The sequence below is a fragment of the Chionomys nivalis genome, chromosome 4 (assembly GCF_950005125.1).
Source record: "Chionomys nivalis chromosome 4, mChiNiv1.1, whole genome shotgun sequence".
NCBI lineage: Eukaryota > Metazoa > Chordata > Mammalia > Rodentia > Cricetidae > Chionomys > Chionomys nivalis.
The window spans coordinates 70962938-70976834 of NC_080089.1; the positions used below are offsets into that span (position 1 = coordinate 70962938).

General features: G+C 46.7%; 1 protein-coding gene across 3 annotated transcripts in view; it reads right to left on the reverse strand.

Moving 5' to 3' along the window:
• The window catches only part of Cgnl1 (cingulin like 1), a 149919-nt gene that overhangs the window by 13405 nt on the left and 122617 nt on the right, over window positions 1–13897 (reverse strand). For all 3 annotated transcript variants that reach the window (XM_057767377.1, XM_057767378.1, XM_057767376.1), the window contains 2 exons: window positions 8465–8626; window positions 4468–4557 (listed from right to left, as the gene is read on the reverse strand). In XM_057767377.1, the coding sequence (XP_057623360.1) occupies window positions 4468–4557; window positions 8465–8626 (252 nt within the window). The remainder of the gene's footprint in view (window positions 1–4467; window positions 4558–8464; window positions 8627–13897) is intronic.

Genomic DNA, 13897 nt, shown 5'->3' on the forward strand with positions numbered 1-13897 from the left:
ACTTTGATCTCCTACTTTCTCCTGAACGGAGGCTATTTAGAGTCTCATTTACTGGTTCCTATGTCCCCAGGTACTGAGGAGCAAGTTCTGAAAGTGACTGTCTCATGCCTCCAGGTTTGCTCACTGGGATTTGTCTGGCAGTTTCCAAGGCAACCTTGTGAACCGTTGCAAAGATGGTGATGCTACCCCATCTTTGAAGGTGGTTATTTTTTCCCTGCCTGGCAGCTGTGGCATGGCATGAGTCAACTTACCACTGTGTTGGGTCATCCTGGCTGAGGGTATGTCTTTGACTGCCCAGCCTTGCTATGTGCACTGAGATCCCAACAGTGGTATACATAGCAATGCCCACTGAGCCAGGATACTAGCCTACACAGTACATCTAAAACTCAACAGGCTAGACTTCTTTCTACCTGAGCCCTTTATACAAATGAGAATCAAAAGAGGCAGAGGTCAAAATAGCCCTTGGGGATCTTAAATGCTATTATGATAATTATTGTTGTTGTTGTTATCACTTGAGATAAGGTCTCCAGTAGCCCAGGCTGGCCTCAAACTTGTTACATAACCAAGAAAGACCATGAACTCCTTGCCCTCACCTCTCACCCACACAGGGATGACCAGTGTACACAACTATATCCAGTTATGAGGTGCTGGGAAATGAACTCGAGGCTTTGTGGGTGCTGAGCAAGTACCCTGCCAACTAAGCAACATCCCCAACCCATGTAATGTTACTCTTTAAGAGCTTTAGAATTTGATTCAAGGATGGAGCCAAACTGTGGCCCTACCTCTTACAAGTTATGAGACTTTAGGCAGTGACTATACCTTCCAAGTCCCGAAACAGCCAAGAAAGCATGCAAGGAAATCCTGAAAAATCCTCAGTGTGGCTGGCAGGAGTCATGGAAGGAAATGTTTAGTTTGTTTTTATGGCACTGGGCTGGGGATTGAATCTGGGGCCTCCCGCAGGCTCCTCTTATTCGGAGACAGAATTTCACTAGTAATCCGCCCAGGCTCACCTTGCACTCACTCTGAAGCTCAGGCAGGCCTTGAATTATAATCCTCCTGCCTCAGCTACCTGAGTTAGCTGGGTTTTTAGGTCTCTCCTACTGGGCCTGGCAGAGAAACAGAGTTCTGGAGAAAGGTAAAAAGGCTTTTCTGGGATTTCAAGACACAAGCCAAAGCCTGCTAGCACAGTGAGCTCCTCAGCCGCGCTCCTGGAGCTCACATGAAGGCAGGTAGAAGCCTTTCTGTTTTGTGATGAGAAAGTGGACAGACACTTCTCCCCCGTTATAAACATGGTGTTCTGCCAAAGCGAACCTATTCCGTCTCAGCATCAGCCATGTTTGAAAGCCAGTTCAAGCCTCAAAGGTGTGGATTTATCTTGATTAGGATTCTCTGAGTATCTACTATCCTGAGGATGTACAGAAGAAAACCCCCAGAATCAGAAGGTAAATAATGGGTAAAGTATAAAAACATAGGTAAGTATCAACACACACACACATACACACACAGAGCAAAGCCAGAGGCATAGGATATAGAGTTTTCTCACAGCCGCCTTCTCTGGCCCTGGGAGCAGCCCAGTGAATGATGGTCTTCTTGGCCTTGACTTACCCCCAGCTCTGACACTGACCTTTTGAAACACTGTCTGTGCTTCACTGTCTGCTCAACAACGTCCCATACCTCCCACTGCCTTGAGGAAACAACCATTCAAAAGCCTGGGTCTGTCTCTCCAAATGCGCCTCCTCTGCTTTCCTCATGGAACCTGAACTGTGTACAAGCATTCATGGTTCTGTATCTCACGCTTACCTGCCAATCCGCTCTAGCTCAGATGCCACACCCACTCAGCTGAGCTACTCTCGGCCAGATCATTCCTTCAAAGCTGACTCTGGCCTTTGTGGCCAGTCGCTCACTGGACACTGGAGTGCTTCACTTGGTATTTAGTATCTGTGCCATTTTATTGTCGGTTATCCGCTTGTTAAATGTTCATCTCCAGAACCAGGCGTGCTGGACACTGCCGTGCGTGCGGCTGTGTTTGCTGTATTTTGCAGGCTCCGGTAGTTAAAACGCTGTCTTTGGAAAAAGAAACCTCGAGCCTGCCTCGACAGCTAGCTGCCACACAACTCTGGCCAATGTCCTTTATGGCTCTGAGCCTCAAACCATTCATTCATTTCATAGTCAAGGAGATTTGACCTCTGATGTCCTTGTGAGACCTAAGGTCCTGTACGAGTGTTAGTCTTCCTCTATTATTGCTGGAACCCTTTTATCTAGCCTGTGTCCTTAAGACCTAATCACTGGGACTAGGGAAACATCGGGAATATACTGGAAGGAAGGAAGGAGTTAGAAGAACTTAGAAATAGAGTTTTAAGTGGAGAACAGAAAACTTTAACTTTTTAAAGAGAGCAAAAGTTAAAAAAAAAAATCTTTTTCCATGCTTTCTCTTTTCAGTGCCTAAGAGCAGTTTGCTGGAAATCCAGGGTAAACACTGTTCATGATTCAAGGTGACAGGTACCACTTTCTGTCATTTAGTCGCCAGCCCTTGCTCGGGGTATCAGGACATCAGAACTAACAAGGGAGAGGAGAGAGAGTTCAGCTTTTAAGTGTCTCTTGGCTGTGAGAATGGCAGGCAGCCACCAGCCAGGGCCTGTCTGTCTATACCCAAAGCCCTCTACATGGCCTCTTTTTAAAGACACAAAAACCAGCCTTGCTTCAACCTCTACTTTGAGAAAAATGCTTGTTGGTGAGGCAAGGAACATTCCTTTAAATGTCCCTCTCAAATCAGGAGACATCAAAGGCCAGAAGCGGTCAGAGAACTCAATCTATGGGTATCACTCAGCAGCCATGGTGGCACATACCTGTAACCCCAGCACTGAGGCTGAGGCAGGAGGATAGTTTGAGGCTAGTCTGGGTTTCATAGCAAGACCCTACCACCAACAACCATGGAGGGAAGGAAGGAGAAGCACCCATCTGTCTTAGGCCTGCTGTTCTGCATCAGTCTCTACATCAGTGTGAACCTGATTGTCATCAGTCCCTATATCAGTGTGAACCTGATTGTCATTCTTTCCATCGACAGCAAACATGGGCCTTGCGCTCTCCCTTACAGAAACGGTGGAGGAGGACAAGAGGGCTAACAGTGGTAGGCTGGAGTGGGGAGCTTCAGAACCTTCTTCATAAATAGCTTCATCTTGCTTCTGTTTATATGTGAGAAATGGTCTCATATAGCCCAGGCTGGTCTAGAACTCAATTCATAGCCAAGGATGGATGACCTTGAACTTCTAATCTTCCTGCCCTCGCTCTCTTGGATCACTGCCATGCATCACCAAGCCAGTTTATACGGTGCTGGGGGTTGAGCCCAGGGCTTGGTCCATGATGGGCAGGTACTCTACCGGCTGAACATCTCTCGCCTCGGCCTCATTTTCCTAGACTCAATGATCTGGGAATTTCTCAAAGTTCCACAGGAGGCTGCACCAGAACAGGCCTGGCACCACCTACAGAGTGTCCTTCCCAGCAGCCCCCAGGCTAGTGTCCTCATCTTCTTCTTGCCTGGACCTCAAGTTCTTGACTCAGTGGAAAATTTTCCACGCTGACCACTGAGGCGAGCAGTCACATCCCCATGACCATGTTCAGCGAGAGGCAATGACCAAAGGCATTCTCGGACCAGATAGCTCATGGTCCTGGAGCGGCTGAGCAATGGAGGCACTGTGTTCTGGTTCAGCAAGCCTGTGGTTTGTTTTGGGGTGTGAATCGTGGAGCTGGAAACTGGTTTTAACTGCCCGGATATTGACAAGGTGACACACTTCTCACCATTCCTCCCCCTGTGCTTAAGGTCACAAGGAAGGCTGACAGAACAAAGCCAGGCACTCCTGTCATTAGGCACGCTCAGCAGGTTCTGGAATGCCCCAGGGTAATGCAGATCCTTAGCCAAACTGCAGGAACACCTAACAGAAGCCCTGTGAGTCCAGTAAGAACTTCGGGAAGCCAATGTCAAGGTTGAGGTTAGGGTTAGTCCCTCTCTAAACCTCTACTGCTTGGGCTTCTGAATGCTGCCCCACCATCAGTATGGCTTGGGGACCAGAACTAGCCGCCAGTAGCCTGGCTTAGAAGTGTCTGCACCGGACCACCCCATAGCCCTGAGTACCAGGCTTCCCAAGGACGCCGGCCCACATCATAAGGGTGGGCAGCAAAGAAGCCAGAGAGTACCTCAGCTTCAGCTCTGAGCCAGGGCTGCCAACCCAGCGAGGCCAGCATTTCACCCCAAGCCTCCAGTCTAGTCACCCTGACAATGCTAAGCCCTGAGCCCGCTGCAATCACTGTAGAAAATCTCTGTCGTGTTACTAATTCCTTCCCTCCTTGGCTTGTTATGGTAAAGATTCCCGAATCTCCCATCGCGATCTCTGTGGCAAGAGTGTTTCCTCCTGGCTCTAACCAAATCCCCAGGTTCAGCCTCTCTCATTCATCCCGGCAGCTCCCTCATACCTGCTCCCTGCTCCACGTGATCCTCTCAGACAGCAAATCAGCGCTGGTTCTTTCTTCTTCCAGTTCCATCTCCAGCTGGGACACCTTGTCCTGAGAAAGGGGAACAGGTTTCTTCACTTACACAGGGTTAGGAGCAAGAGGGGGGCCATAGGAGGAAACCCCAAGGACAAATGAGAGCTGATTATGTTAGGACTTGGGAACATAAGACATTTATTTCTTTCCCCCTTTCCTTCCCTCCCTTCCTTCCTAAAGGATTCATTGTGATCTGTATGGCAAGAGTATTTCTCATGTATCCCAGGTTAGCCTTGAACTCCTGACCTTCCTGCAGCTACCTCCCAAGTGCTGGCACTACAAAAGTGTGCCTGTATGCTGGGTGCTAGAGATTGAACCCAGAGCTTCATTTCTGGTAGGCAAGTATTCTACCAGCTGAGCTACACTTCCACCTCCAGCCCTTATACATATACCAAAGCAAGTATTTTGAGTTTTTTTGTTTTTCGAGACAGGGTTTCTCTGTAGCTTTGGAGCCTGTCCTGGAACTAACTCTTGTAGACCAGGCTGGCCTCGAACTCAGAGATCTGCCCTGCCTCTGCCTCCTGAGTGCTGGGATTAAAGGTGTGCACCACCACCACCTGACTCAAAGCAAGTATTTTAAAAACGTGCATTTTGTTGCTTTTGTGATACAATTGGGCATGTAGAAAAATCTATAAAAGGAGGAAAGGTATTACCCTAAGCCCCAGTGTTTTAGTTACGTTGGTATGTATTATATTAGTATCTTAAACAGGTCTCTCTTAAAGTCAACATATAGTCTGAGAAGCCACCCCAGGACATTCCTGCAAATGCTTCACGCTCAAGAGGCTTGCTCCTGTGAGCACGGACACACGATTCCCGCCTGCCTCTTCTCTACAGTCCCCGAGAACTTGGCAATGGACAGTCCCAAATCTACAAGGGATTACACAGGACAGTGGCGGTCTATCCTGGTGAATTCACCATCATAGAGGGCTAACAATCTGTTCCTCTGGTTTCTCTTTGATATCACGGGCAGTTAAGTGAAAAGCATTTCAAAGTAGTTTCATGGATGAAAGAAAGAGGCTCCCCACTCAGTGCTCCGACCCTGGTGGCTGGGAGACCGAGCCTATGCTTCCTGTCTCCAGTAGATTTGTCATAGGTCTGGGTAAGCTTGGAGTCATAGGTGCTTTTTCGTGTATATTTCTAAAAGACTTTTTTTTCATTTTGTATTTTATGTAGATCATGAATGTGTACATGCATGAGGACAGAAGAGGGCGTTAGTTTTCCTTGGACTAGAAATTACAGGTGGGGTTGTGAGCTGTCATGTGGGTCCTCTGAAGAGCTGCCACCCACTCTTAACCACTGTGCCATCTCTCTAACCTCAACTGATGTTTTTTTAAAAAACCATCACTTTGGAGTTTTCCAAGGCAGCACTTGTATCTAAGTGTGACCTATGCCATTGCCAGAATTGATTGACAACTGAGAATGGCTCTGTAAACAACAAAAACGAAATGCTCAGAACTTGTGTGCACGATGAACTGTCAGTGAAGAAACAGCCTTGTTGGGGAGTGACCAGACCCTCCAGAGAGGACCAGCAAGATGGCCGAACAGGTAAAAGCATTTATTATAGTTCAGGGAGGACCAGCAAGATGGCCGAACAGGTAAGAACATTTATTACAAAGCCTGAAACTAGAGTTCAAACTCCACAGAGTCCACATGAAAATGAAGAGGACTGACTCACCAAATCTGTCCTGTCCCCCACACTCATACTGTGGTGTGCGCTGGTGTGCACATACACACAATAATAAATAAGATGTCAAAAACTTATAAAGAAACTCAAAAGCTCCCCTGGGAGCAGAAAGTCCCAGAAACTAACTCAGGACATGGCTGGCCCTGCCTGAAGTTACCTATCCATCCAGATCACTCAGAAATCACAAAATATCCACAGAGCTTCAGCCACCTAGGACTGAAATGTAAAAAGTTCATTGTGGGTGAGCTCTTGAGACCTGAGAACTGGTTAAGTTTCAGTGAAGGAATGGGAAAGTCATGTATCATAGCAACATGGTCCTGGCCTCTTAGAACAACTCTGAGCCTCAGGCACCTTCCATGGTGGCAGGACCTCCAGAAGCCATCACTGAAGAACAAGTGGAGAAATACCCTCATTGTTATTTAGCTGCACTGCTGCTTCAGGACCTGAGGTGACCCAGAGGACATGCCTTGTTAGTCAGAACATTCTGGACTCAAAGGAGATGATCCAACCACCAATCTGATTTCAGCTAAAATCATTTATGTTTAAGAGATCTATGTTTTATTTTTAGTTCTGTGGTTGTGCATGTGAGTGCAGGTGCCAGGAGAGGCCAGCAGAGGGCACCCATTGCATTTCATGGAGTTGGAGTGGCAGGAAGCAGTGAACCACTCAACATCAGTGCTGGGAATTGAACCTGGGCCTTCTGCAAGAGTGGTGTGTGCACTGAACTGCTGAGCCATCTCTCCAGAGCCCCAAAATCACTTCTTCGGTTCTTTTTCTTGCCTCCAGTCTATACTGTCCAGACAACATATGAGGAATAAGCCAGAGCTCAGTATACCAAGGCTTCTTGTTCACTACTTGATACCAGAGGACGTGGACCGCGGAGGTCAGTGCCAGGTGTCTTCCTCAATCACTATCTTATTTTTTGGAGACAGAGGTTCTCTTATTGGCCTGGGGCTCACCAAGTAGGGTAGACTTACTGGCCAACCCCTGGGATCCTCCTATCTCTGTCTGCCTGCCCCTGGGATGTACCCTGACATGATCGGCTTTTGACATGTATGCTAGGAATCTGAACAGAGGTTTTCTGCTTATATGGCATACACTTCACCAACAGAGCCATCTCCCTAGCCCAGCCAGCTGCTTTTAACCAGGGTGTCTAGGCCCTAGAGCCATCCATTTCTAGTTAACTAGGTTGACCTTAGCTTATCTGAAAGTGACTCCCTAAAGAGATCAGAAAGAAAATATTAGAAAAATACAGCAGCCCCATAAACAAAACAGTAAAAGCACCATCAGGCTATTCTAGTCTCTGAGCGAGGCCCATCTAATAAAATCTCCACGGGTTCAAACTTCACCTCCTAGATACAAACTATGAAGCGCCCTGGAGCTCTGAAAAAGCTATTTCTGTTTACTTGCAAAGCTGAATGAGGAATTCATTGATTTTGAGCCTAAGCCAGCTCTCGCTGGCCTTGAGCGCCATGCCTGTCTTTTATCAAAACCCTCACAATGTTAATGTCGCCCCCAAAGTCTGAGGCTTGTTTTTCAGTCTCTCTCATATTCTCTAAATTCTGCTGGTAGTGGAGGCACACATGTGTTTCTGGTTTAGGGTCAATTCTCCTCTTACAAATTATTCCTTTTTAGCAATTCAGCTTCTTCTCATTGTCTCAGAGGACCATGGACACTGAGGTTCTGGGATTTTATTTATATGGTTTTGCCTTTTTTTCCTCAAGGATTATGTATTAGGCTTATGAATACTCACCCCCAGCTGGTGTCTGCTCTGAGAAGTCTCAGAAAGAGCAATGAATTGGACTATAGTTTGCTGATAGCTCTGGCATCGATATATACGCACACAGAAAGATGGGCCAGGAATAAGAATGGTCTGTGTGGTTTGGGGTGGGTGGTTTGGAGTCTAAGGCACAGTGTGGATCCTGACTGGCCAGTCAGCAGTCTTGTAGCCTCCTGTAGGGGCATCATTGCTGAAGGGACACGGCGCTATCAGCTAAGTACCATCTTTGGGGAGCAACTTCTATCTTCTTCAAAGCAATGAGACCAGTAGACTAAATTACACCCTTCACTCCTTCCAGCTCCGACACACAACAAGATGATAAACCACCTCCCCACAACAGAAAAGATCTTAAAACGTCAAGCTAGAAAGAGTGAACAACCCAAGACATCCCACATAGGAAACATTCCCCGGTGGCCCAGACGCGTTCTCCACAGCCCGGCTCCTGCCTTGAACCCACGCACCTCCATCTGCTTGAGGAGCCGACTGCGGTCATCCTTGAGGTGACTCTTGGCCTCCAGTTCGTACTCCAGATCCTTCAGCGACTGCTCCAGAAGCTGCCGTTTCGTGAGTGCTTCGTCCTCAGCTCGCTGGTAGTCCCGCAACTCCTCCTCCTTGAGGCGCAGCTGGAAGGAGAGCGTGTTGGGACATTCCGTGGGTGTGAAAGAGGCAGCAATTGAACCACAGTTCGCTGGTAACTCTGCCCATGACAAATAACACACGTCTGCATACCATGTGGATGCCTGGCTAGAGACCAGGAAACAGAATGCACAGGCCCACCCCAAAGCAAAGAGGAGCAAATTCCACCTCTCTCCAGGCTTCAGTTTTCCATTTTATAAAATAAACAGTAATTATTGTAAACAGTAAATTATTAAGTTATAAAGTCAACTGATTAGATGTTGACTATTTCAATTACACAGAACACAAAAAAGTCAGAGTATGAACAAGCATTGGGATGTTTTAGGTATTAAACGTTTGTATGGATGTATGTGCCATTAGGTTTCATGGATGATGCCTTATTGTATGTAGGTCATGGTCAAAACCACTTACTTGAAAGTCACTGAAGTAGCTAAGTGTTCTTGTATTGGAATTGTCTCAAGACAGGTTTAAAATAAAAACTAAATTAATGATCTCTAAGCAACCAGCAGGCATAAAATCCAAGAACATAATCACACTCATTAGGCAACAGTCATTGCTGTGTAGAAAATGATCGGCGATCACTGCAGTGCTCCTTTCATCCACAAGGTGGCACTCATCTAATAGTTTTGAGGAGTGGACAACAGTTGAGTCTTAAGAGCCAGCACCTCGGTGGCAGTGAAGGATGCCTCAAACTCCCCACTCCGGTGGGCTGACTCAATGAGGCTCAACTCTGACTCTTTGATTGCCAATATCAAACCTTCCTGGCGATTGGGGAATCCACAGTGCTAAGCATAGAACATCACCGAGGTTTATTCCTTCAGCGAGTTCACAGAAAATCCACAAAACATCATGCTAATGTAGGAAGACCTGGGGAGGTTGGACACATTGTATTCTGTTGGAGGCTGACAGAACCCAGCCATTTTCCAGCACAGGCCGACTTGGAAGAAGACAACCACTGGACACAGGTCCTAGGCTGGCTTGGGTGGTGATAGTGAGTGAGACTGAGCGACATCACAGGAACCGTCATCCAGAGAGAATGGAATGGGCGCTCTGGGTGCAGAGGTTTGAAACACGGCCGAGGAGCACTAAACCTCTCCAGGGCTCAACGTCCTCATCACAACATAGGAATAATATTATCTGAGACCCGGATGGTAACCCAAAAATAACGATCAGAAAGAATGCCAATCAAACACACAGCCCAGATTTCCCTCTTGGCATCCTCTGCCACGCCTCTTCTGATACTTAGCATGCCCCTCCCCCTCCTTCCACTAGTAGGGTCTGTCTCCTACAGCAGTATGGCCCTCCAGGGAGTGGGACAGGCAAGAGGAGAGAACTGCTAGCCCAGGCTGAACATACCTCGCCACACACACACACACACACACACACACCAACCAGTTCAAAAGCCCAAAGTGCAAGGCCAGAGAGACAGCTCATGGTTAAGAGAACTGGCTACTCTTCCAGGGATTTGGCTCTCAGAACCCACGTGGCAGCCCACAGCCATCTGTAACTCCAGTTCCAAGAGGATTTGATACCTCTTGATACCCCTGGGCACCAGGCACACATGTGTATACCTATATACATGCAGGCTAAATAATTATAGACATAAATCACAAAAAAGCCAAATATCAAATACTCCAAATCCAAAACTAAAAGACTTTTTGATTGTGGATTTTTTTTGAATTGGAAATGAAAAGAAAAAATGACACAAATATTCCAAAATCTCTGAAATCAGATATACTTCTAGTACCAAGTCTGTCAGATAAGGAATACTCACTCCACTGAGCGTTTAAAAGCAACTTGCCCTGAACTGAAAGTAAGCAAGGCAGCCCTAAATGGGACATCTGCACCCCCTCCCAGGTTTAGGGATGTCACAGAAGAGGAGACAGAAAAAATGGAGGAGCCAGAGGAAGGGGTGGAGTGCTGGGGAACATTGTCACAAGCATGATGTGGTCACTGCACTCAGCAGCTGGGATTAACCTGCACAAGACAGACCCACCAACATTCCATCACAGAGCTGGGGGGGGCTCACACAGCCCCACCTCTCCATGGCTGCTGGGGTGGGGTGGGGAGAGACACTGTGAAGTTGCCCATGTGCCTGTAAACTACTCCTCTCCATGTTCCTAAAAGCAACCCTAAACTGACAGGGACACACAGGTGTGAACGTAGAGGGAGGGCCAGGTGGGAAGAGCAGCAGGAAGATGGAGACAAAGGGTGGAGGTGACTCAGATCAGAAGACATCAGACATATATGTGAAATGTCAGAAGGAGACCCATTGCCGTATATAATAGTATCTGCCAATGGGGATGAAGGGAAGCAAGTAACTTTTGAACCTGTCAGTGCTACCTTTAAGTAGTTAGGCAGGACTTAGAAGATGAAGTAAAGATGGTGAACTTTAGGCCTTACTTCCTAAAGACCACCCTCATCAGAACCTCAGTGTCTCATGTCGCCAGCAGAACGGCAGCCAACACACTGCTCTCAGGCAAAGGCAGCCAGTGGCCAGCTCTGTGCAAACCCATAGCCATACTCAACCAAAGAGTCACTTGGGGAGAGGAGCAGTGAGCAGAGATAAACAAGCCATTCAAGGGTCCAGAGGGATCTTGACTTCCTAATTCACTTCTGCTTTACAGATTCTGACGTCAGTATCAGAGGGCTGGCATCTGCCTCCTTTTCCTTCAGAAGAGATGAGAAATTTCTGTCTGCCGTTCAAATACAAAACTATCTTTAAGGGCCACACCAACAGAAAACTCAAGAAAGCCATCTCTGCTTTCAAACAGCACACCCTTCCTAAAAAGGAAAAGGAAGGGGCTGGAGAGATGGCTGGGCAGTTAAGAGCACTGGCTGCTCTTCCAGAGGTCCAGAATTCCCAGTAACCACATGGTGGCTCACAACCATCTATAATGGGTCTGATGCCTTTTTATGGCATGCAGATAGAGCACTCACACACATAAATATTTTTTAAAACAGAAATATACACATATATGTGCTTTTTAAAAATATTATATGTATGTGGGTGTGGGTGTGTGCACAAGCATGCAGGTGTCTAAGCTGACCAGCAGAGGGCACTGGATCTCTGGGACCTAGACTGATATGATAGGTGGTTGTGAGCCTCCTGACATGGGTGCTGGGAACTAAACTTCAGTCCTTTGCAAGAGTAGCTCTTAACTGCTAAACCATCTCCCCAGTCCCAGTGTGCTCTCTTTCTCTCTCTTTTAAATAAACAGGCCTAGTCTCCATCTGGCCTTACCTAATCTCTGTGGTCTTCTGCTTCTTTATCTGTCTCAAGAATCTTCAAGAATCTTCATGTTTCCTTCTCCCCCAAAGTGTCTAGCCTGACAACCTTTACACAAATAGCCGTGTGGATCCCTGTGCAGGGTTACAGTGACACTGTGGTCTCTTGAAGTTAAAACAGACCAGGTTATTTGCTGTGTTCTGGCAAATATTGATGAACCCCCAGCACCCATCTGCTATAAAAATGAAAATGTTTTTTTTTCATAGCAAAGCGTACTGTGATGTCAGTGTGCCAGTTCCAGCTTTCTTAGAGTCCTGTATCTTGTAACCTGAGCCAGAGGGAACCTGCTATCAGGATCCTTTCCGAAGTGTCTGAAATATGTCATAAATATCCATTGTTCTTTGATGGGTTCAGTACTGACTCAGGGCAAACCTTCCTTTGATCATCAAAGAAATTAAAAGCTTTTTTGTTTTGTTCTGTTTTAAAGAAAACTTGTTTTCCTGTGGAATCTGCAGGCTCCTCACACTGTGTGTGTGCAGGGAGAAGCCTTGCGTGTATCGAATGTCCAGGATCTCAGGGCCTTCACTATATCGCTTCATGCATTATCTCCATCATTAAGCCACTAATGTAGAAAGAGATGCTGAGAAAACTGAGACAGCTTGTTCAGGGCCATTCAGTCGGCACAGGCTAGAATCACAGCCAGGTGTGGTGACTCAAACCTGTAATCCTGGCACACGGAAACATGGGGCAGGAGAACTGCTATGAAAGACAGACAGACACACAGAAACAGGCAAGCCTCCAGCTTACTGTGAAAATAAGAACACCCAACCCCTCCCCATTAATTTTTCTCTTCCCAGGTCAAGAATGCAAGATTTGCATTTCTTGGCTCTATCATTATTATTATCATCATTATTATTATCCAGCCATGGCCATCCTAGAACTTGCTTTGAAGACCAGGTTGGCCCCAAACTTAGAGATCCACCTGCCTCTGCCTCCCAAGTGCTGAGATTAAAGGTGTGCGCCACCACCGCCCAGTTCTAGTCTTATTCTTTTTTTTTTCCAAGATAACCCTGGCTGTCCTGGAACTCACTCTGCAGACCAGGCTGGTCTGGAACTTACAGAGATCCACTTGCCTCTATCTCTCTAATGCTGAGATTAAAGGTGTGCACCACCACTGCCCAGTCTATTATTTTTAGGTATAAGACCAAAAATGTTTTTAGGGCTCACAGGTAGGTGCTTGAGGCCTGGCAATCGGAGTTTGATCCCCTCACCCTGTAAAGATAGGAGAGAACCCATTCCACAAAGGTGTCCCCTGCGCTCCACACATTGACTCTGGCACTCAACCTTCGCATACACATCATACACCACAATGATAAATAATAAATGATAGATGATGAACAAAACAGTATGCTTTAATTATCTCAGCATTCACGGATTCCTAAGACGCGAGACTGAACCAAGTCTAGGCAAGAACTCTACCACTGAGCCACATGCCCAGTTCCTAAGAACACCTTTTAGTCTGTTTTGCTGTGGCTAGCAAGTTCTCATCTACCTGACCACCCCAATAAACGTCAAAAGATGATTAGCAAGACTGGAGAGATGGCGATGGCTCAGTAGTTAAGAGCACTTGCTGCTCAATAATGATGGCCAGAGTTTGATCCTAGTGCCCACACCTAATGTCACAATGCCTTGGCAGCTCCAGCTCCAAAAGTTCCAGCGCCCTCTTTTGGCCTCCATGGGTACTCGTACATACATGTATGCAAACACGCAGACACATACACACGGAAAAAACACATTCACACATAAATAATTAAATCTTTTTAGAAAATGATTGTTAAAAGAATCTAGTCATCCCCTGCCATCTTGTTCTAGGAATAAAAGAAGACCTGGAGGTGGATGACATTTTTGGACACAGATAGAGACAACATTCTTGCTCCATAAAAGGTGGCTCATCTTTTCAGGCAGAAAACTTTGGATGGAAGTTTTGGTCAGAACGTGGCCCAATTAAAGGAGTGTCTGTTTCGCTTCT